This window comes from Maylandia zebra, linkage group LG2 (assembly GCF_041146795.1).
Source record: "Maylandia zebra isolate NMK-2024a linkage group LG2, Mzebra_GT3a, whole genome shotgun sequence".
NCBI lineage: Eukaryota > Metazoa > Chordata > Actinopteri > Cichliformes > Cichlidae > Maylandia > Maylandia zebra.
Genome location: NC_135168.1, coordinates 4,418,143 through 4,442,160, shown reverse-complemented (window position 1 = coordinate 4,442,160; position 24,018 = coordinate 4,418,143). Strand labels below are relative to the sequence as shown.

Genomic DNA, 24,018 nt, shown 5'->3' with positions numbered 1-24,018 from the left:
AGAAAAGGCTAACACTGTTATCTTTTTACAAAAAACAGTTAAACATGAGAGGTTGTGGACAAAGTTTGTGTTTTTTCCATTGTTTAAGCACTGCTTCCAGCCAAGAGTGATACCATATATGCCCCATAGCTGCAGAAAAGGCTAACATTGTTATCTTTTTACAAAAAACAGTTAAACATGAGAGGTTTTTGGACAAAGTTTGTGTTTTTTTCATTGTTTAAGCACTGCTTCCAGCCAAGAGTGATACCATATATGCCCCATAGCTGCAGAAAAGGCTAACATTGTTATCTTTTTACAAAAAACAGTTAAACATGAGAGGTTGTGGACAAAGTTTGTGTTTTTTCCATTGTTTAAGCACTGCTAACCTAACCTAAACGATACCCATCCCTACTCTGCATTATTTGCTTTATGGGTGATTTTTAATAAGCAGAACAGAAGCTGAGGAAGGAGCCTCCTCATAAAGGGACAGAGAAAAGGTACAGAGGGTTTGGGGCACAAAAGGCATAGATGCATACGTGAGGCATGATGAGCTTTGCAAACATCCACTGTGATCAGCTGTCATTGTGTGTCTGCTCTAGTTCACTGTGGCTGCATGAATACGCCTTTGCTGCCGAGGGAGAGCGAGTCACATGACACGTCTACAGTAACGCAGAAAGGAAAGAGCTCACACTGACCTGGCATCAGCTTCACTGTAGTACTCCCTGGCAACGATGTCCTCGAACAGCTCGCCACCAGTGACTCTGGGAACGAACACAGCGAAACAAAAAGCAGAAACAAGCTGGTTTCACTTCATTTGCAGGGGGAATGTGTGGCTCCAGCACACGTACAGCACTGGTCCCATTCAGACTGGTTTGTTGAAGTTACTGCTGGTCACAGAGACGTCAGCTCTTTAAAGTGGCTACAGCTACATGTGTCTCACACGTTAGAGCAGAAACTCCATCCCTCTGTAGGGACTGGGCCCAGCTGGGAACACGAGGAGGAAAACCCTGATCCCAGCAGATGCAGCCAGGCAACAATATTACCGTTTCAGCTGGAGGGGAATTCCTTCCAGCTGAAAACATTTCCATGACTCAAGTCAGATAGATTTTCCAAGTAACACAGATCAAATCAAGTGGCACTAACAACTGAATCAGGTTGCAGCTGAGTCTGGAGATGTTCAAAGACGATGTTAAGCCAAGTAAATCAGCTAAATGCCCTTTAACAACTTGATGGTGCTGCAGCCATGCCCTCTCTCATCCAGGGTTTGTGGTTTAACCCACTGCGAGAGTCTCCCGGCATCCATACTGGCAATGATTCAATGAAGGGAAAAGAGGAGATGCTCGTGGCCAGGAAGGAGACACACCTCTGATCTTATTATTGCTCGTCGAGTTTAGAAAGCCATTTCCTTTCTGGCTGCCAGATATGACTGCAAACAACAGCTGATGACACCCAGCAGGGAGGAGGCAGTCACTGAGCAGCGTTGGAGGAAGGATCCTGACTCCTACGAAGGTTTTTTCTCTCCGTTTGGCGTCCGTCCACACTGAGACGCCGTTTCCGGTCAAGGAAAACTCAGCGTTTTCTCCAAAGCGGAAACATTAGAAAACGTCATCTTTGCGTCACAGCGTGGACATCGAACCCGGAGCCTTTTCGAAAAAGATGACGCACGTCAGTCATGTGGTGCAGTCATGTGACCAATTAACCAAAGATAGCAGAGGGCGTTACACAGCATTGTTCTGTTAAAGCTGCAGAGAGCTGTGCTTCACATCTTTAACTCTCACTCGCTTTTGTACTTTTGTGTTACTCGCAGCAGCAACTCCTCCTCATTGTGAGTCCATTTGAAAAACTCGCTGCTTTTCCTCGTCATTCTGCCGCCACGCTTCAAAGAGCCGGAGAGTAAACAAGCAGCAGACAGAAATGAGGCAGGCCGTCAGCGTTTACGGCCGTTTCAATGTGGACGCACAACTTTGGCGACAGTGGGAAGGAGAAACTCCCTTCTAACAGGAAGAGACCTCAGGGAGGGGCGGGGCCATCTGCTGTGATTGGTTGGGAGAATTCAAGATTGTTGCAGAATTAAAACGGACTTTCTGCACCTTTGATCACACACACACGCGCACACGCACACGCGCACACACACACACGCACACGCACACACACACACACACACGTTCAATGGAGTATAAATAAAGACCAGGGCAGTTCTCTCACTGGAGTCTCTTAGAGTGGAGGCTGCCCTTGCTAGCAAGAACTCTGTGTGTTTCTCTTCTCTGAGTCTTTACTGAAGAAGTGTTTTAGAATATTTTCCCTAACACTCTGGAACAGATACCTGCCATCTGTGTGAGCCAGCAGTAATCTCAGCGTGTTTATATGTTTATATGGATGCAGGAGTATAGGATGTGCCTGAGCAGATGGAGTAAAGTAGGGCTGGGCGATATATCGAGTTTTTTAAAAATATCGATATATTTTCATACGAGATATAAGATGTGACCATATCCTTTATATCGATAAAGTCTATGTTACGTTATAATTATAGTTGTGGAGCCACAGGTTTGCCTCTCTTTCGTCCACTTTTGTCTCTACGCAACGTTACTCCGCCTCTCCTTCACTGAACACAACTCCCCCTCCTCCCCCATCGCTTCACCTGCAGGCAGCGACCAGATGGACACGGCAAATCTCCGTTAACGAGTTACTGTGTGGATCGCCCCGTGCGTGGGGCTGGACGGCGTCAACGTGTTAACGAGCTAACCACGCTAACGAGCTAACCACGCTAACGCCATGCAGCCCAGAGGTGGTGCACGGCCTAAAATCCTTTCATTCTCTCAAACGTTGACAGCGCGCCTTATGTATGTTCTGGTTGTGCTTGATGGCCGCGAACCGATCTTAGGTGGAACACGGCGCTCAGCAATCTGTCAAAAAATGTTTTACGACTTTGGTAAGCTACGGAGCTGCACCGCTTGATGGGTTGTCGGAGCATTACGGCTGAGCCTCGCAGAGTGATACGTACTGTGCTTCGACGTAATATTACCGTACTGTGTATAAGGACCATAAATGGCACCTGAAGTGGATTTCAAACTCCAGGCTCAGTCACGCAGTACAAGTTGGGAACAGAGCAGCTGTGAAATCTTTGTTATTGTGCTCAGCGTCTGTTAGTTTACATTTTGACTGCACAGTTGTGAGCTCTTTGTTATGCACAAAAACAACATTGTTTTCTTTTATTTATGGAGCATTATTTTTAATAAATGCTGATAATTTATTTTTGAGTAATTTCTTCATGTACATCTGTGCTGTATGTTAATAAAAGTGCCCGTGTGACATCTGGGACACAGTGTGACTAAGAACTCTCTGTTCGTTCTTACTTTATGGCTTTAAAAAATATCGAGATATATATCGTATATCGCCATCCAGCTAAAAGATATCGAGATATGAATTGTGGGTCATATCGCCCAGCCCTAGAGTAAAGCAACACGCTGCATTTATGCTCCCCAGATGCCTCGGCGGCGGTGCATGGGACAGCGGCGAGGTTACCCGTCTTGTGTGAGATGTGGGTGTGGTCTGCGCAGTCACACGTGTTTCGTGGTGCATTAGTGGAACATGTAACAATCAAAGGCAGCACTTACAAGTCAAAGACCAGATAGTGGAATCCTTCCTCTGATATGCTGTCGTGCAGCCGCACTGTGGGAGAAGGAGGGGAAAATTACGTTTTCATTGTTGCCCCGGCACCACGTGACCAGCAGCTGATGAGGACGGCGTTTTTCTACTTCAGATCTGCACGTGTGCAGAGATCTGCAGCAGCAATTTAAACACAGTTCATTTTACCTGTGGACCTGTGGAAACAGACTTTACAAGTAACTGCAGACGATTTATTCATTACTCTGAAAACACATCGAGAACTCTTCACGTCTAATTCTGCCTGATTGATGTTGGGCTTGAACTCGGCAAACAACAGGTCACATGCTGGTTTCATGCTCCACATGTAAGACACGTTTGCTGTGACCAATAATGGACTTTATCAAAGACTCCTCTAACAGCAGCGCTCACGAAAGCTCAGACAGTCCAACATACGAGTGGATGAAGAGACCAAAGGGAACGCTCTCGCTGTGGGGATCTTTGGCATTTCCATCAGCTCCTCTCATGGCCGACATCAGAGATCCGTCACTGCAATGAGCTTGCAGTGGAGCTGGATGCTGCTGGGACGATACTGGTAAGAGGCGTGCCAAGTGTACGGTTACCTGTTCAAACTTGATCTTAATCAGCTGCCTTTTGTTTGCTAAAGATCAAACAAATATGGACACATTGTAAATCTAACAGCACGATCTCTAAAATAACTGCTCATAGATAAATTAGTCTTTTTATTCCCGTTCATCTGTGTTTACATATATTTAGTGTCCAGACACGATTTAGACATCGTATAAATGACTAAGAGCTGAGCTCATGTTATTGACACAACAGAGCACATTACATAGATACAGCAGCATTCTTCTGTAACCTGTAAGTTCAGCCAGCACGTCTGTGCGACACTAAACCACGTTAAAGCAGAATGAAGTCAGCCTTGGTTTCGTGCTGTGAGCAGGGACACAAACCCCATCACTTTCACACTAAACCCTCCAATTTCACGTGTTGCTTAGTCCGATTCAGACAAGCTCACAATAGACCAGCAAACCAAATAACCCCCATCATCCCCTCATTTGTCACTTCCCCCGTCCCTTTCTTTTTTCACTAGAAGGACTGAAAAACAAATGACAGTTTCCACAAAGTCATTGCTGAGGTGATAATTGCAGGTCTTTGTGGCTCAGAGGGAAAGTATCCTTGTGCTTGTGCTGCAATAAGGGACGGGTGAGTCTGCAGTGGGTAGTTTGGGGAATGAGGCAGTGGGGGTGTGCTCTTGCACTCGTTCTGAGGACTCAACAGAGCAAAGAAGCCAGGAGAGCTGTGGCAGCCCTAACCCTAAGATTAAGACTCAGCTCTTCTGATTTGACTGAAGTAATGAAGTTATTGAGGAGAGCTGCTGCACGGGCGAATATCCTGGCAGAGCCGCTATGTGACGTCACGGGCAGCCTTTAAAGGCTGACCTTTCATGTTCACTGTCGACAGAAATAAATAAAACTGTAATGTCCTCAGTGAAGCAGGAGCTCTAGTTACCGATGTTGGAGTGCTTCAGCAGGCGGCAGATCCTGGCCTCGCGCTCCAACTTCTGGTGATCTGAAAAACAAAGAGAGACCATATTTGTGTGAGCCTTTTTCAGACCGGCGTTTACACAAACAGCACCTCCCTCCTGGGAAACGAGGAAATGTGAGCTCTGGCACGTCAAACACAAGCGTGACGCAGCCGTTGGTGCAGAGCGTGTGCGGCGAGTCTATTCTTCGCCTTTCACAGCGCTAAACGAGGCGGACGTGCATCATCTGACAGAAACAGCTGGAAAAGAAGGTTATTACAGATGTTCTCAGGACCAGACAACTAACCACCACGCTCACACTTTTACCCTGTTCTTCATTCCAGTCGTCTTCTTGAAGGCTGTCAATCACAGCCATAATATTAGGCACAGAAGCTTCTCGTTGCCGTGGTCCATCCCAAAAGATCACCAGCCTGTCACAGGCTGCCACACGACTCAATGTTTTCACTGGGTCAGTCTGACAGCGCAACAGGAAGGAGCATCAACAAAGCTGCTTCCTGTTAGACACCAGAAGCCTTTTGTATAAGACAAGCTTCGTGTAAGCACGTTACCTGATTGCATTCGTGTCTTACCTTCAGACAACAGTTCTGACTGTGGCAGAAAATCCAGAAAGAAACATTAACGTGTCCGTGCTTTCTGTAAGAACGTGCAGTTTTAGAGTTCGGGTCATAATTTAGAAGCACTTATGGTTCACAGGCTGATCAGTGTGATAACACACAGAAACATGCACCACATGCAGGATGTTACGCATCCCTATTGCATTTCTAATGGTCCAGATGTTGTTGGTACTAGAGCAGGGCGATATGGCCAAAAATATTTATCACGATATATATTTGAAAATTTGCGATAACGATATAACTGACGATATAATTGATGCGAGACAAAATACAACTCCACAACATTACTAGCGCAAAAAGACAACCTCCCATTTATTTTCACTTAAACAAGAAGCTGGTTTTTATGTACATTAAAGCTTTATAAAAATGTAACAGTGCAAATGCAAATTCCTTGCTAAAAGTTTAACCAAAAGGCATTTCCAGTAGAAATGGGCTGACATATCCTGAGCATAACCATGTATAATATCCACTGAAGTTAAAAAGAGGTGCTTTGCAACATTAAACTGCAGTGTGCAGTACGTATTTTTCGGACCATAAGGTGCACGGGATTATAAGACACATTAAGCGAAACAAAGCAGTCAGATAAATCAAACTTTATTAAACTCATTCTTCTTGCTTCCTCCACTTCTGTACCATTGATTCATTAATGTTGAATTCTCTGCAGCTGCTCTGTTCCCATGTTGTTGCAGTATATTAATGACTAACCTCATATTGTGGATGGATTATCTCAGTTGTTCTCCTGACTGAAGTTTGGTCCGTTTACAGCATCCTGCCATGCGATTGCATTTGTCTCTAATTATCAGGAACTTTAACGTTAACTTTTATAAGTGGAAAAGTGTTAGTGTTCGTCCTCCAGCTTCACTGTTTATGTTATGCTAACATAGCTGTGTCGCTAGCGATCACGTAGCACATCATTATATACCACCTAGCCCAACTTCAGTAACCCTACAAACGTCACTGCTGTTTAGTTTCCTGTCTTCATTTATGTTGGAAGTGATAGCAGAGGTGTACGTTTGATTTTTTTCAGAAATCTCTCAGTCAGAACATGCTATATCATGTTTAGGAAACTAGCGAGCTAACTTCCGCTAGCTTCCGCTAGCTTCCTGCTAACTTCTAACTCCGTTAAATGTAATAACTTTTGTTTTCATGGATGCCTGGAAGTTAAACTTTATAGTTACACCTGGTAAAGCAGCAATGCTGTTCGTTTTATTAAAGATGAAAGAATTTAGACAGTTTTTAACTCTCAGTGATGCTGCAGTGTTGTTTGACCTGAAGCATATGGAGTTTAGGACCCAGATTACTCCCAGATTTAAGAACATCTTAGTCCGACAATAACGACGGCTGCTTGCATGTTCTACAAAAAAATGTGCTTTGTTGTGTATCTGACGGACAAACACCAAACCAGTTCCACATCACGGAAGTTGCACCATTTGTACAAACTAATTCTGGTTCATCTGTTTCACTCAACAATCGGCCATGTGCGTATGAAAACAAAGGCACTGCGCATGCGCGTTTTACTCATATTCTATCGCGATATTTCATTTTCCTATCGTTGCCTAACATTATACCGGTATTACCGTGAACGGTATAATATGGCCCAGCCCTAGTTGGTACAGTAGCAGTTTAAGTCCTAAGTGTGATGAAGGCCTGAGCAAAGCGCCATCATCAGCCAACGCCCTCCATGCAGAAGGCAGGTCGATGTTTGTGTAAAGTTGGTCAGAGGCTTCCTTTGTAAGTGCACATGCAGCATCAGCGTGCTGCCTGCTGTAATTTCCTTTGGGATTAATAAAGTATTCTGATTGAGATTAAACTCTGTACTCAGCATGAAACCATGTGACATGACACATCCTGTTGAATATGCATCTCCTTCTCTGCTCCTCACCTGGTTTGCTTCTCATCATCCTCACGTGCAAATATGGAAAAAGAAGTTGGACTGGCAGTGGGAATCAGGCTCAGCTGCAACATGTCTGCAGGGCGCTGGCAGGTCTGACACCATCTTTACTTTGTGCTGATGAGCCATTGTTACTCTGATGAAACCATTAAACTGTGGAAAGGCCCCATTAGGCCATAAGCTTTGACTCGCATACAGCATGTTTAGTCTCTCACTGTGACCTTTGGAGGTCACTGTGAGTAAACACTGCACACACATCGTCCTGTATTTGTGATGGAAAAATGAAGAAAGAGCAGCTGGAGGAGGTAACTGCTACATCCCAGCAGCAAACTGCACATGCAACCACATGCTGTCGTCTATACTCCACACTGATCCTAATCTAGAGAGACCACAGACTAGTGCAGATGTTGTGTAGCAGCTGCTGTATGTTCCAATCACACCTCGTCTCCTCAGCTCCTAATCGGACCAATGGGCTGTGCTTTTGCAGGGACCGGTGCTCACTGGGGGATGTTCTTGTCCCGACATCACCCACTCTCTCCGTGTGGCTGCACGCCGCTAATCTGTGACGTAACAGGATTAGCAGCATGAGTGCTGCGCTGAGCATCAGCACCTCCGAACACTGGAGGCTCAGTCCTGTTCTTTTTATGTGGACCAATATGAAACAGCTCTTTAATATTAGCACCGATCCATCAATGCCACCGAGTCCAGCTGCCACACGGCCGTGGTCAGGCCGTCACATGGCCAAGAGACGGACAACCTCACTGAGTCACGCCAAAGCCAACGTGGAGAGGTTGGAGTAAGAAAAACATCCAAGTCGACTGAAAGTGTTTAACGTGCAATGGTTCAACATTAATTTAGCACAATGTGAGGTCTTACGGTGCTGTGACAGCATCTTCAGCTTCCTCATTTCTCAGGGTTTTAGAGATTTGACAGGTTTCCTGTAAAATCACAGAGATATCAGACTTGTGCCCATCATCCTCAGAAACACTGACTGAATTAAGACGTGACCGTCTCCAGCCGGGTGTCAGTTTAGGGGCGAGGATGTTGTTGACACAGGGTTGGACAGCTCCTCCTCTGGATACATGAAATCAGCATTTGAACATTTTGGATCCAATCAGGTTCGTCTGAGATCAAAATGTGACGACGAGCTGAACCACGTGTAAGAAATGTGAAGCTAAAAACACACAAACACAACGCACAGTGTGAAGCAGACACTGATGTCACAGCAGCCTCAGCAGCAACAAACTCAGAACAGGGACGGTTGTTGTCTTGTCCTCATCCACCGTCCACGTTTGCTTGGACGAGCAGACTGACTCTGCTCAGTTCAGCTCCGTAACACACACGAGTGTAAAAGGATGCCTTGGCATGTCCAGTGCTAACAGTGCACCGCGTGTTGAGTAAATAACAGTTGTATTTGCGGGTCTGTAATCAAACACGGCGACACAAACAGGTTTGTGCGTCTTCATGTTTACATTTTTCTCCTGGTTGCACCATCAACCTCAGCGATATGCTGGAGCTGCTCATGGAGGCAACGCCGACCCCAAAGCCTCATCGGTGCACGCTTCCTCTAAGAGCTGCCGGCTGCTTCCACCATCAAAGACAAACTCATCCATTCAAAATCACATGTGACAAAGCATGAAGATGGACGTCCTGTACGTCAGTCCTCAGCTCTGTCTGTCTCTGTACCTGTGTTATAAGAGACCACACGAGCTGTAAGAATAAAGCCCTGGAGTCCTGTAACAGTGACACTTTTCATGAAACGAACAAAGTTGTGAGGCCGCGCTGTGACACTGGCCCATTTACAAACCCCCGATGAGCCTCTGAACAGCGTCATCAGGCGCCAGAATGAGGCCGACAGCTATTTTCAACGTGTCCACTGGATGGAAGGAGCCGCCTCCACAGCTCTGTGAAGCACATCTGGTCCCCAAACAGACGATCCGGCCACAGCAGCATCGCTGCAGTGAGAGAACGGGTTGCAGTCCATGACCTCTGACCTTTCCTCCACAGAGAAACACCTGTGGTTCATTAAATCTCGTCAAAAGACGTGATTATTTATCTTTGCCCCATGCATTTAGCAAAGAACAAAACAGCAACAGGCCCCATGCTGGTATCACAGAGAGTAACCCCCGAGGAGCCCAGCAGCCTGGGGGAGGGAGCTGCAAATGAAAGAAGGCTTGGGGACAAAGACAAGGCTTCCTCTTCACAAAGCATTTCCAGCACATTTCCTGCGTGCACGGCGAGGAGCCCGCACAGGCTCGCCATGAGAACGTGAGCGATACAAACAGTCGCCGTCAGTGAGCCGATCGTGCGGCTGTCTCAGTCTGCTCCAGTGGCAGATCCTTTAGCAGCGCTCATGATGACCGTGGCTTCATGTCGTGGTGGAGCTGCAGACGCTGCCAGGCTCTCGTGTGCAGGTGTGATTGGAAGCAGTTTAATACATGACCTGTCACAATGCAGCTAGCTAAGTGAGACCGTGTGCTGCACAGAGCCTGCTCGAGCTGAGGGGATGAAGCCTTTGGATTTCCCTTAAAGAGCCAGATTTAGGCTGATGTTTCCCACAGTCAGCTCTTAGAAGTCTTATATGTATATTTATGGGTTGCAAAAATGACTTTTCTCAACGTACAATGCAACCTTTCAGACGTTCCTAACACAGCATTGCCAGTACTGGTCACCATACTGGTCCCCAGTGACCCAGCACATTACTGCATGGAGGGTCGAGGCCATCCAGCCCCTCCTGGCACAGAGGGCTTCTCCAGTTATCTGACAGGAGATCCTGTAACTTACAGCACTTCAGGGAAACTTTACTGTTTTCTTTTATTGTGAAAATATTTTGAGGAAAAGCAGATTTTTGCTAGTTGATGTAATCAGCTGTAGTTCTTAGAAAGGTAATCCGAGACCATGTACAGTGACCTCTGACCTGCAGGTTTCCATCCAACCACAGCTGCAGTCTGTCCCCAGTGTGTCAGTATCACCCCACACGTGCTGCTGTGAACTCCACACATCTACACTTAAATCAGGGGGACCTTTGATTTGCAGCCATCAGGATCATTTTTATGTGTCTGTATTATATTAAACACACACATTAAAAGTGAATCTGTCCATAAACTGCACTCAGTTTACTCCTTCCTCACTGTGAGCATCATTCATTATTAAGAAACCAGTAATGAAGGTCAGGATATGCATTTTTATTCCAGTCCATTCTTCTTTAGCAGCGTTTAAATAACCTTGATCAGATTTGATGGTTTTGTTACAGACTTTAAAAAAGTGTTTTTCTTTCACACATGTGGGATTAAATTGTTCAAATGTAGAAAACAGTGATGTCATGTTCTGTGACCCAGGCACAGAGAGACTTGATGAATTTAGGAATCTCATGATTTAATAAAGAAATTTGCAGACTTGCACAGAGATGGTAAAATAATGATGCCTGATAGCGGAGACGAGGACAGCAGACGACGAGGACAGAGAGGAACAGGTTTAAATGCACCGAGGACACAGTCAGAGGGAACTCGGGACACCTGGAGACATGTAGGGATGCAGGGACTGACAGAGACGGGGAAGACGGGGAAGACGTCTCATCGTGACGAGTAAAGGTTACCTTGCCTGGCTGGGCAGCTCTCTGGGTGCTCGGCACCCCAAAGCTCTGATCCTAGAAGCGCCCCTGGCACCAGGTAAGGAAAGCGCTGGCGTCTGTTTTCAGGAACAACTGAGCCTCGGACACCTCGGGCGTGTTAACTTAATGGAAGCTTGTAACAGAGTCGCTGTGCAGCTTTCTACGAGCCGCCACGCTGACTCATAAAAACTGTTTACTGTGCCAACAGTGACGCACATTTGAGTGAGTCACTGTCGGGTGAGTGTGAGAGGGTGGAAGAAGGTCGCAGGTCCACTGGAGAGCACATATTTCTGAGGTAAACATTTACGTCCTGCGAGTCTAATTTTCTTTAAAAAGTGTAGACTACGAACAGCATCCTGTCTACGGTCGCACAGCAACAACAAAAAGCCCAAAGCAGGTGGTGAGTGCTGCCAGAGGGTCAAAGGAAGCTCGGCCTCAGGGAAGAGAAGAGGAAACCACCACCAGAGGCCTCAGACAACGCGTGGGACGGATAACGGTGACCCCATCTTCTGATGAAACATCACTGCTGCTGGTCATCCACCACAGAAGAAGAATGAACAATCACTGCGTCTGTCTGACTGCAAACAGGTGAACCTGGTCATCAGTCAGCTCTGACCATGTGACCATGAATGACTGATAAACAACATCAGTCAGGAATCAGAGACGAATAAGAACCGTGCGACCAAAGGCTCAGAGTTTCAAGTACGACAGAAACATCCAACACAATATACACCCCACATCACTGTTCTGATCCAGGGTCAGTTTCCATCAGCAGAATGCACTCGTCTGCACTCGGCCATTCACAGTGACTGTTCAGTCTCACTAACGAGGGGGAAGAGTCAGAAGCTTCGACACAGTTTCAGCTGAGAATTCAATTTCTTTCCAATCACCTTTCAATAAAAATGATATTTTTACATTTTCCACCTGTCGGGGAGCTACAGCAGCAAAGGCCAGGACAGAGGGAAGTGTGCCTGAGCATGGTCTACCAACTAACAGATCTATCCAGGGAAACTGATCCTGTGTGTGACGCCACACCAAAACAATGAAAAGAGGATAAACTGACAGTAATAATAGAGTCTGCCTTAGATCCGCTGACTCGATGCAGGACTGATAGACAGCCTTCAGTGTGCTGTACAGGCTGGGCAAGGACGAACTAAATGCTCTGTATGGATATTTCAAACCTGTTTCCACAGCTAACACGTCCCCAGCAGAGAAAGCAGCACTTGTGTCTGTAAAAGTGAAGAGATAATTGTCACAAGGTCCCAAATTACCTTCAGTCCTAAACTACAGTCGACAAAAGCTCTAAAGTCCCACCTGGTGCCGCTTCCACTGCAGTCCTGAGGCCTGTTAGTCTTGTTATTCAGCAGTTTGGCTGCTTCATCACAGCAGCTGCACAATCGCTCTCAAAGCCAGCAGATGATGCAGGTAATATGTCTTTAGACACCATTCAGGGGCTTCTCACTGCGGAGGTCACAAAGCAGCTCTGTTGCATAATTACAGCTGAGGATCCAGCGCAGGTTTGACGCTCGGCAGGAATCCTTCTGTTTCAGGCTCCTGCTTATCAAAGGTACTCTGGTCGCAGGGTCACATACTGAGGGTTTGGATCGTCCCCCTCTGGGGAATGCTGCCCTGCTTACTGCCATGAAGGCTTCAAGTACAGTAGTGAAGTGTGTGCTCATGTTGGTGTACAGCAGTGGTTCCCACACTTCCTTTGCTGGCCCCCCCGCGACGGCTCTGCGACCACCCTCAATGCCCCCGCTGGTATAGACTTTGTCGTTTTGACAGATCTGTTCCAGCTTGCCTGACATTACGCTGTGTGCCGAGTTATGCATGTGTTGGATGGCTGCAGAGACCGGCGTACAGCAGAGAAGGCAGGAGATTCCTTGGAGCGTTGATTTGTTTTTGTCTACACTAGGATTAAGTACGAAATAGAATCGTGTGCATTTACAATGTTACACATGCAGACGTGAAAATGATGGGTCGAACCTTCAAAGGCCAGGGTTCGGTTAGTTCGAGCCTTCTGCTGGTCTTCTACCCTGGCTGATGTAAGCACTCATCGCAGGGTGACAAGCTTTCATCTCTCTGCAGGTTCATATTTGCAGAGACAGTGTGGTGTGCATACAGCTTTTCTTTCCTTCTGTTTTGCAAGAGTTTCTAAGGGTTTGGCATCACACCCAGTTGTTTGCATTTTCTGGAGAAATTAGAGCTACTGCACATGTGCCCAAGCAGGTACGGGCTTGCACGGCTCCCAGAGACTGCAGGAATGTGCTGCTCAGCGACTGGCTGGCAGCTGTTCCACCCAGCTTTTCGTGGAGGTTGCTGTCACATTACAAACGTTCCTGTCACGACCTGTTGTGTACAACGACAGCAAGTCTGTGCACCATGTCTACTGCACAAGCAGAGAGCAAATGCAGTCTGTCCGTGTCAAACGACAACTTAGTCACAAAAACTGAGCTTTTCTAACACATGCTATACACACACTGCTACGCACAAAATGCAAGAAAACGTTTCAGCACTTGGGCCAAAAACACAGCGTAACCAGGCTACGGAGGCAAGCAGGACAAACCACCACGCCAGATAAGGGTCACGGATTCAGACTGGATCTAGCTGCGCTCCAGTCACGGTCCAGTTCGGTCTGTTTCAGATCCATTTATAGGGGTTTGCTTTGTCCCGACTTGATCAGAGTTACTTTTAAACACGCTCATCCTCCCAAAGTGACACCAAAATGTTCAACATCTCTGCAATCTCTCATAGCACGTTTGCCTGATACAAACCTTATCTTCATCACAGACTTTGAAGGTGACATTTTTTATTGGCCAGTCTTCCTGTTAACAGTAACTGAGTGAAAGAGCAACCACCCAATCAGTGAAGACCGATGTCAGATCCCAGGAGAAACGCTTACACTGCCGAGCATCAGAGATCTCATGCTAAAAAACGACTAAAACGACGCTTCTTTCAGTATCACAGTCAGCAGTGACAGACGCAGATATTCCTCCAGACTGAATTAAAACTTTAACATTAAAAAGGAGGCCCTGCACTTATCTGCCTGTTGCCATGGCGAGTCCTGGTGGTGCTAACACGAACACACTGACAGCTGATTGCTCTGAGCTGAACACAGAGTCTGATGGTGGCTTGTGGCCAACCAGTACCTTACAACATGGTACTTAGTCACCGTTCAATAACTTCTCTTCTTTCCAAGCAACAGGACACTGAGAAGAAATGTTGTGTTTGAGTTTTTGAGAATCAATGAAAGCGTTTCTACGAAAACACAGCAATAATGCAACAACCGCACTACTGGTACAGCTGCTGTTAGAGGCTGGGAGCAGACAGTAGAGGATGTGTCCACGTTGATTTCTTATGCATCAAACCTGTGAGTCGTGCAGTGAAAACTACTGAAGTCTGTCACTGCTCAAGCATTATGTGACAGGAGGCCAGAAGCACACTAAATACACTTGATGGTCATTTTTAAAGTCGAATGTTCCCGTTCAATTTCATTTTTTCCATCTTTCTGTGCTCAGTTCACACGTTTGCCTTCGATTCATCTGAAACTGTGTCCAGTAATATGCTGCTGCCACAGTCCTGCATGTGACTGTGATATTGGGATCCAACCACACAAACATGTCTCTGACACGTCCACATCCCTCCTTTGAAATCTCATTCATCTTTTAAAAACATGTTTTGATTAATACAAACATTTATTTCTGCAGTGGAACAGAAGTACGCGTCTCCCTGACCACCACCTAATGCTGCTGCTGCAATAGACAGGCTCCTATTTGAATGAGCCGGGCATAATCTGGACACATTTGCATGAGCAGCAGAGGAGGAGACGGCTAAAAATAGATGCTACTATAAAGCAAAGCTCTGTATCCTTTCACACGTTCGTTACACGAGTTGTTTAAAAGCCAGTACAGGAAAAACAAGCTGTTTAACTTTGTGTGTCCAGAATGAACTGCTGCAAATAAAGTTTGATGTATAATGAAGACTAGCTGTGCATTTGTGCCTTTGATGAGCTGTGACAATCACATGAGGCCAAATGTAACCGTGTAGACTGTGTACATGTAAACATGTAGCTCGTCCAGTCCTCTGTTACGGTACCACGATGTTTCCATGGCTACAGGCATAACTGGGTTGGACATTTTGACCTAAACGAGCAGCTGTTATTACTCTGGTTTCTCTGTTGAGCTCTACATTTAGAGACTAATATCTTTCTGCTGAAGCCATTCATGTTAAGTCTCAAAGTGCATTTAGACTTTTACCAGGCGCCAGTCAGCTCTGAGCTAATCCTGCAGTTATCTCTTTATTTATACGATACGTTTAAAAAATGCCCGACATCCTCTCTTCCTGTCATCGGTTGGCTACAACAACCATTAACGACATGAATAGTTTGGTTCCTTCACACAAAGTCTATAAAATCAAATCCCACGTATTAGATTTGGATGCCCGTCGTGATGCAACCCACGGATTTGCATCTCCTCCATATTTGAACCGAGGCTCTTTGTCGTGTGAATAACTATGTTGGAGCGATCCAACTGAAGCAGGTCAGGTTTGTTGTTGTGACTTCACAGGCTGGTTGGACATGATGGTTTAATGACTCGCATGTATTTTTCACATCACTATCATCTCTAATAATAATGATGACACCATGGATACCAATGGAAAGAATGAAAATACATGAAAATACATCGTACGGTTCAGGAAAAAGTTTGAATCTCAGCAGGAACAATTTAGCGGCAGAAACATTTCACTAGTAAGAGCCAGGACTCGGCGATATGACCCAAGATTCATATCTCGATATTTTTTTAAAGCCATAAGTTAAGAACAAAAAGAGAGTTCTAGTCACACTGTGTCCCAGATGTCACACGGGCACTTTTATTAACATACAGCATAGAGTTACATGAAGAAATTACTCAAAAATAAATTATCAGCATTTATTAAAAATAATGCTCCATAAATAAAAGAAAACAATGTTGTTTTTGTGCATAACAAAGAGCTCACAACTGTGCAGTCAGAATGTAAACTAACAGACGCTGAGCACAATAACAAAGATTTCACAGCTGCTCTGTTCCCGCTTCATAACCACGTCTCTGAACAGCTGCCATTTATGGTCCTTATACACAGTACGGTAATATTACGTCGAAGCACAGTACGTATCACTCCGCGAGGCTCAGCCGTAATGCTCCGACAACCCATCAAGCGGTGCAGCTCCGTAGCTTACCAAAGTTGTAAAACATTTTTTGACAGATTGCTGAGCGCCGTGTTCCACCTAAGATCGGTTCGCGGCCATCAAGCACAACCAGAACATACATAAGGCGCGCTGTCAACGTTTGAGAAAATGAAAGGATTTTAGGCCGTGCAGCCCCTGTGGGCTGCATGGCGTTAGCGTGGTTAGCTCGTTAGCGCGTTGACGCCGTCAAGCCCCACAACTCGCTAACGGAGATTTGCCGTGTCCATCTGGTCGCTGCCTGCAGGTGAAGCGATGGGGGAGGAGGGGGAGTTGTGTTCAGTGAAGGAGAGGCGGAGTAACGTTGCGTAGAGACAAAAGTGGACGAAAGAGAGGCAAACCTGTGGCTCCACAACTATAATTATAACGTAACATAGACTTTATCGATATAAAGGATATGGTCACATCTTATATCTCGTATGAAAATATCTCGATATTTTTAAAAAACTCGATATATCTCCCAGCCCTAGTAAGAGCCAGGGTCCTTTGCAGACTCTACACTGAGACACGCTGGACAACCAATCAGACGTGGCTGCAGTGGGTAGACTTGCACATATAGATGTTCTCTTCATTGCAACAAGGGCTGCCACAAATGATTATTCTGATAGTCGACTAGTCACCGATTATTTCTGCGATTAGTCGACTAATCAGATCCATTAGACGTACAGCTTATTGCACCAGCAGCATCTGCTCTTATATAACTATCATTAGCTTACAGCTTTAAGTGTTTAAGGTGCTAACTAACAATAAAGACAAGATGATAGTTTATTAAATTTTAATGAAATTTGCAGATTGTTTCGGTGAAGTTTAATAAACTCCTTCTATCTAAACTATAACAGGACACCGGAGTAAATTCTGGAGCATCTCACACTTCTGATAATCAGCTGTCTGCTTGAGTTTATTCAGCTGTGTAAAAACTTTAATCTCAGCCAAACCGATTTACTCAGGAACAAATAAAATACTACAAAAAGCCAAACGATAACATTGTAAGTTATCTAAGTGACTTATATATCATGTTTACCTGAGTAATGAAAGACGGCGGTGGGTTTGAAAACGATTTGCCGGGAGTCCGGTGTTCTCACGGCTCTAGTTAGCCTAGCCCCCGGCTAGCTATCGAGCTAGTGGGTAACAGACGTCTCCGAAAACGTCGGAGCGCTTTTGAAAATATGTGGTGTCCTGATAAACTGAGCAGATATTTGAGGTTTACACAGCTACATTCTCCCTGAAAATATGTTAAACGTTTATTTTGTGACCCAGAAAGAATAATAAGAGTAATATTAAAACTAACTAGCTTTAATATTGTTGGAAACTGAGCTGGGCCGCGCTATGAATTCTGGGACACAGCTTCTTCTTCTTCGGGGTTTAACGGCAGCTGGCATCCTTGTACATGCAGTGCTGCCATCTTCTGTTTCAGTCCGTTATTACACTCTTAAATCCTGCTACTTATTCCTGCGTCTTTTGGGATCTTACAAAGCTTCAAACGACGCGTCGACTATTAAATCAGTCGTCGACGATTTTGATAGTCGACGTAATCGTGACTAGTCGACTAATCGTGGCAGCCCTAATTGCAACAAGGGGAAAAAAAGAAAAAGTGCTGCATTGCTTTGCTTGCTCTCAGCTTGATCTATCCACCATCTCCCTCTGAAATACAAATCTAAATCTTTTCTGCTGCCCTCTCACATCTTTGATCATCTACTACTGAGGGAAACTGCATTTGTGCAGGAGGAGACGAGCACTTTCCTCCTGCTTGTGTTCAGGAGGTTCAAAGGCTGCTGGATTGCACTGCTGAGCGGACCTTCGTAGTCTGCTGCCACGTGCTCAGTGAAAATGCAACTTTAAAAGGTTGGCATGCAGCCAGAGGACGGTCTGAATGAAATCAAGTGCTGAAAATGTCGTCTTTCCTTTCATGCAGTCGACTGTTGTTACGTTTAGCTGCCAGGCAGAATCCAGCTCAACTTGCCCTGCAGCTTTCAGCCTGCTCACCTTTTTCCACACAAAGTGAAAGTAATGAGTGTGGACGAGCTGAAAGACTGTCACAAGTACAAGCTTGTAGTGGAAGAACTGCAGCCTCTGAACAGAGGAAGCAACATCTCAGGAGGCTGTTTGGTTTGGAAACTGCAGCTTCTCGCTGTGAGGAGCTTCTATGTCCTCCTGTGTCTCTGTGGGTTTCTTTGACCCAAGGACACGCCTGCTAGGCTGATTACCAATTCATGTCCCACAGTCATCCAGAGTAGTGGACAAATGGTTATCTGTCAGTGCTTCAAAGCGTGTTGTGGTAATCTGCGGATCAACCCAAGCTGGATAAGCATTTATGGTGGATGGAGGCTAAATCAGTTGGATCACACTTAAAATGGCATCAATAAAATAATAGAAACAGCATTTAGTTAGATAAATAAAGGACCTCTTAAGCCTCCAATCCTCTCACGTTTGTATATTGTCCAGAAAATCGATGTCATTAAGTGATGCAGCCTGGGCCTCGTGGGGTGAATTTCAATCACACCGCTGCCCTGGTGCAGCTGATTGAGGCCCTCTGAGTGGAAACGTTGCTGTTCCTGTGAGTGATGGCTGCATCGGTGCTGCTCACGGTGACATGCAGCTCCTCACAGAGACACGCTGGAGTTGAACCTTCAGCTCACTCAGAGTCTTTCCAGAGTCGCAGCTGAGTGTGGGGCTAACAAGCTCTATCAAAGCTCAGCTACACATCGACTCCTCTCACCTGGTGGTAGCTGTGTGACGCAGACGAAACGCAGACTTATTCTGATCATTCAACCAAAGAACGCAGTTCCTCACTCACTGAGGAGACGGCTGCATAGACCGGATACTATTCTTTGTCCCAATGACAGACGGGGAAAACACTTTAAACTTATGTTAGAAAAAACAAAGTAAACAACAAGTCACAGCTGATGTCAACAACAAAGCAACTCTGTGAAGCTGCAGAGAACTGATGGGTAAACTGTTCACTGACTTTGAACATAGGCTCTGCATCCACCTGTAGTTGAATGAAAGTATGTGGCTACAATCATCCGTATGCTGCTAACAACAACTGAAGTGTTGCTGGTTACATAAAGACCCCAACGGTCCAATGGGTGTCCTGCTAAATGTTGCCGGGAGTCAATTTTGAGATGCACCGTTCAGAGAGTGTACTCCTCACCCTGTCTGTGTAAGGCTCGAACCGTGGGTACAGAGAGGACTGAGGATGTGAGGTAAAAGCTGCTGAAACAGTGACACCTGGTTTCAATCAGCCCACTGAGGTTAGAGGCAGTCAGGGGTGCAGGAGGCTGCAGGGCCATGCATCTATTACAGGGAAGAACACACACTGACAGAGTTTTAGAGCAACTTCTTTGTGCCTAATGCCACAATAAAGCTTATCTTATCTTATTGGCATCCTGCCACAACTGCCGACCAATCATTCGGGGATACACATATTTGCCTAGCAACCAGAGGTTACCGGGAGGTCACGGGCCGGTCACTGGCCTCAAAGCGACCCTCCTGCAGTCCTGCTGCAAAGTGTGGAACCGTGGTCGCGTGTAGATGTGGTTAGCCTTCTGTCCCATGTTTGAACACCAACAACAGTAAATGCAAGTAAACATGAGCAAAGAGGACGCACTGACACGCTGTGGAAGCATGAAACCCAGCTTGAGTGCTGTGGGTAGCTGAGGATGGAGACAAACACTTTGCTAGAATCTAAACTCCGTCATGTTTTAAACACATAAACCTACTGAACCGCGTGGGCTAAAAATAGTGAAATAAATAAAAAGAGCAGCTCTGTGTAGTTCGCTGCCCCGGGGGGGAGGGGGTGGGGGGCAGCAGTGAAACCCAGCTGGTCGTGCAGCCCCCCTCCCCCTCTCTAACAGCTGGGTCTGTCCTCTTCCTGTTTACAGCACCTCCCTCACATAAAGAGGCGGAGCCACGAGCGTGTAAATGTTTGCAGCTTACAGACGCTGAATGAACCACATGAACAGTGACTCTGCAGGGATCATCTTTCTCCACTTTTATTTTTATTCACTGCCAAATTCTGCGTTTTCATTTGAAGCACATCCTCCTCCGCTCAGCCACTGAAGCGTGTCGGCACTCTACGCCCTGAGCTGGGGTTAGGGTGGATGCTGTTGATAACAGCGGACCGTGTGCCCACAGCAGCGTCCACTGATGATGCCACCTGCCTGGCCTCATGCTGATGCCACGCAGTGGAGGCTGCACAGACAAAAAGCTTCACTAGCATGCACAGTGACATCAATCTGGTTTTTAACAGACGTCCAACAGCAGATGTGCTGCTAGCCGTCTCTGTGTCCTCTCTCTGCTTGAAGGTGAACTTCACTGAAGGCTGTGGACTCCATCCATCCATCTTCTTCCACTTATCCAGGGTTGTGGGAGCAACCCAAGCACCACCCTCTTCATAGCCACCTCCTCCAGCTTCTCTGGGGGAACACTGAGGCATTCCCAGGTCTGCTGAGAAATATAATCTCTCCAGCATCTTAAACAGATGCCGAAGCACCTCGACTGGCTGTATCTGACACAGAGGCTCTCCACTGAGCTCCGCTCCAATACAGGAGAGGCCAGCCACTATTGCTCACTTCTGCTGCGTCCACAACCTTGTTCTTGACCCACAGCTCCTGACCATCGTGAGGGTGTAAACCGACTGCTTCGCTTTTTGTGCTCAACTCTCCCTTTACCACGATGGACCGTCACAGTGTTCGCATCAATGATTCCACACCGATACCTTTATCAATCTCTTGCCTTTCCGCTCACTCGTGAACAAGATCCCCAGATGTTTCAACTCGTGCCTCGCCCAGTCAGCACTCCGTCAACTTTTTCCAGCTGAGCAGCACGGTCTCAAATTTGGAGGAGCTAATTCTCATCACTTTTTTGTGCAGTCATGTTCCAACATGACTGCACAAAAGTTGGGCTTACTACGAGCAGTAAGCCCAACTCCTGAGAACGAACCTCCCCCCGTCATCCCCCGTCATCCCCCGTCCACCAAACGTGCAAAGGACTGTATTCCTGGCAACCGCAGCCAAAGCCAGACTCATCCATCGGGTTGCCACACGGAGAAGTGTGACTGGTCACTCCTGCACGGCTCGACAGTCCAGTGGTGGCGTGTTTCCACAACTACGTGCATGCAACGCTTTGCATTGTGCAGGGGGACGTGAGGCTTGGATGCAGTTGCTCAGCCATGGAAACCCATGAAGCTCTCTACACACTGTTCTTGTGCGAATCTGACACGGCAATGGCAACAAAAATGGCGCCCAGTTTTGCCTGACTATTTGTTGGTCACCTGGAAGAAGCAATTCGATATAACCACCAAACTGACCCTTTTCTACCACTTGTGTCTTTGGAGCAGCACTTTTACTCTGGAAGGGAGCGAAGGACGAAGGAAGTTTAACCCTTGACACCAAAGTACCAACAAAAAGACAAATCTCCGCCCCCTCGCTGCACTCCAGACCTACTGATCTGAATACATTACTACATGCTGGAAGTTTCCACCCAAGCCACCTCACAGTGATCCACATGTATCAGGGACCTTTAACCCTTTACAGCCGGTCGGAGCGGACACGCTCTGTTTTGCGTAACTATTTTTAAATCCCAGTAGCACTGCAACCGCGTAAGCTAGCGCAATAATTTTTTTTGCATATGAAACCGGAGGAGTTGTACTTACATCTTATGCCATCATCTTGTCCTAGGTCACGGTTTCCTTCCACATAAAGCTTTGCAAAAACTGCATAAAAAGCACTTGCAGGAACAAAAACATAATATTCCAGAAACACGCTTTGCCGATCCGATCAGCTGTTCATAACACTTCCTACGTTGGAATAGACGTCAGCGCGAACTGTCGCATGTCCGCCATTACCTGCCCGAAACCGGAAGTGACGTCATTTTCGCAGAAATGTAGTCTTTTTTTACTATCAGGGCCTCAGGGCCTATACTGGTCTTTTTAAAAGTTATCTTTGACTTTGTGACTTTCTGTGTGGTTTCTGGGATGCTGAGGACTCATATTGCACTGCTGGAAATAGTTTATTTTGATGCACATGCTGCTTTTTTGCAAATTTGCATCATAATATTTATTTTCGTTTTTCCTGCAGTGTATAAAAATTGGTGTATTTCAAAAATAAAACTATGAAGACACTCAAAATAAATTTCCTGTGGTGGGAAACTATTTTGTGCAACTTTTTTGTATTTACAGTTTTGAGGGATAAGCCTCTTAAATTTCTCTAACTACAAATATATGTTAAAAAAGCAAAAACGATTTTCAATTTTTTTGTAGTTTATTGCACTTTTTTGCAATTTATGTAATTACTAAGCACTTAATGAATACATATTATTAAAATCTGGGCTATAATGGTTGTATTGATGTATAGCAACTTGAAATGCTCCCAAAAATGGCTCCACAGCATGTAAACATATAATATAAGCTCTGGCGGACTTGGTTTTATGGTAGGTCTTAAAGGGTTAAAGAACCACCAACGATACCTGATAAGAGGGGTAAAAAAATTAGAGCTAAGGTCTTGGAAAGCTCTGGTCAGCTGGTTTATTTGTGAAGGTGCGATTGGTCCATTTCAATTTATTGAGTATTTTTTTTAAATAAAAAAAAAGTGATGACATTTTTTAACGACCCTGATGAAGCCACGAGCCGAAACACATTGGTCACTTAATAAAGTTGTTTCCTGTTACTTTGAGCGGAGTCTCCACGCCAGCTCATCTGGAGGCCACGTGCAGTTTGAAAGTCTGCACCTCTGCGGTGACCTCTGCGGTGACCTCTGCGGTGACCTCTGCGCACTGAGGCGTCTGGCCCGACATAAACCCAACTGAACCACACGCCTCAGGGTCCACTGACCCCACGCCCCTTTCATAACTGAGGAGCTGCTGTCATTTCCGTTTTGTTACAGCGCCACTAACCACTGACTGAAAGACTCCTCTTTACTTTGCCACGCCGTTAATCACAATCAAGGTAAAGTGACAAAGACTTCCTGCAGAGCAAATGGGCCTCCTCACAGTTTGCCTGAAGCCGCTGAAACCTTAAAGAGCTGCGTTTGAGTCGGTGTTCATGATCCTCCTTCATGGTTGTTGGCTGTGACAGGCTCTCCTGGTGTTTCCCATGAGTGCATCTTTACTCACATTGTTTTGATGACATACTTACACTCGTTGCAATAACAACGTAAATGCTGTGACGGTAAAAATGGGACGTATAACTTTAATCCCACGTGACGACCTGTGATAACACTGTGTCTGGATCTGGACTTTACTGCGACCTCACTGCTCGTCACAGATTTCTCCTCCTCACCTCTCTGTCTGTGAATATTTGTCATCTTCCAGACGTAGCTCAGTCCTGCTACGTCTACACGGACAGCACAGCGACATATCTGACGTAGGAGACACGTGCTGTAAGGACGATCGGCAGAACCCGGGAGAGTTTGATGTGAGGGATCGGGTGAGGTCAGTGTTTACATGAAGCACTTTTATTCTGGTTAGGCTTTTAATCCGGTTACTTGTGTCCACGTAAACACGGCTCCTGCAGGAAACATGGCCTGACGCCAAACT

The 24,018-nt window shown here is 46.0% G+C and overlaps 1 protein-coding gene across 6 annotated transcripts in view; it reads right to left on the bottom strand.

The window, feature by feature from the left end:
• Window positions 1–24,018, bottom strand: part of LOC112429915 (calcium/calmodulin-dependent protein kinase type II delta 1 chain) — a 76,249-nt gene that overhangs the window by 35,587 nt on the left and 16,644 nt on the right. For all 6 annotated transcript variants that reach the window (XM_076888401.1, XM_076888412.1, XM_076888370.1 and 3 more), the window contains exons 3-5: window positions 5,116–5,175; window positions 3,594–3,648; window positions 675–740 (exon numbers count right to left, since the gene is read on the bottom strand). In XM_076888401.1, coding sequence (XP_076744516.1) covers window positions 675–740; window positions 3,594–3,648; window positions 5,116–5,175 — 181 coding nt within the window. The remainder of the gene's footprint in view (window positions 1–674; window positions 741–3,593; window positions 3,649–5,115; window positions 5,176–24,018) is intronic.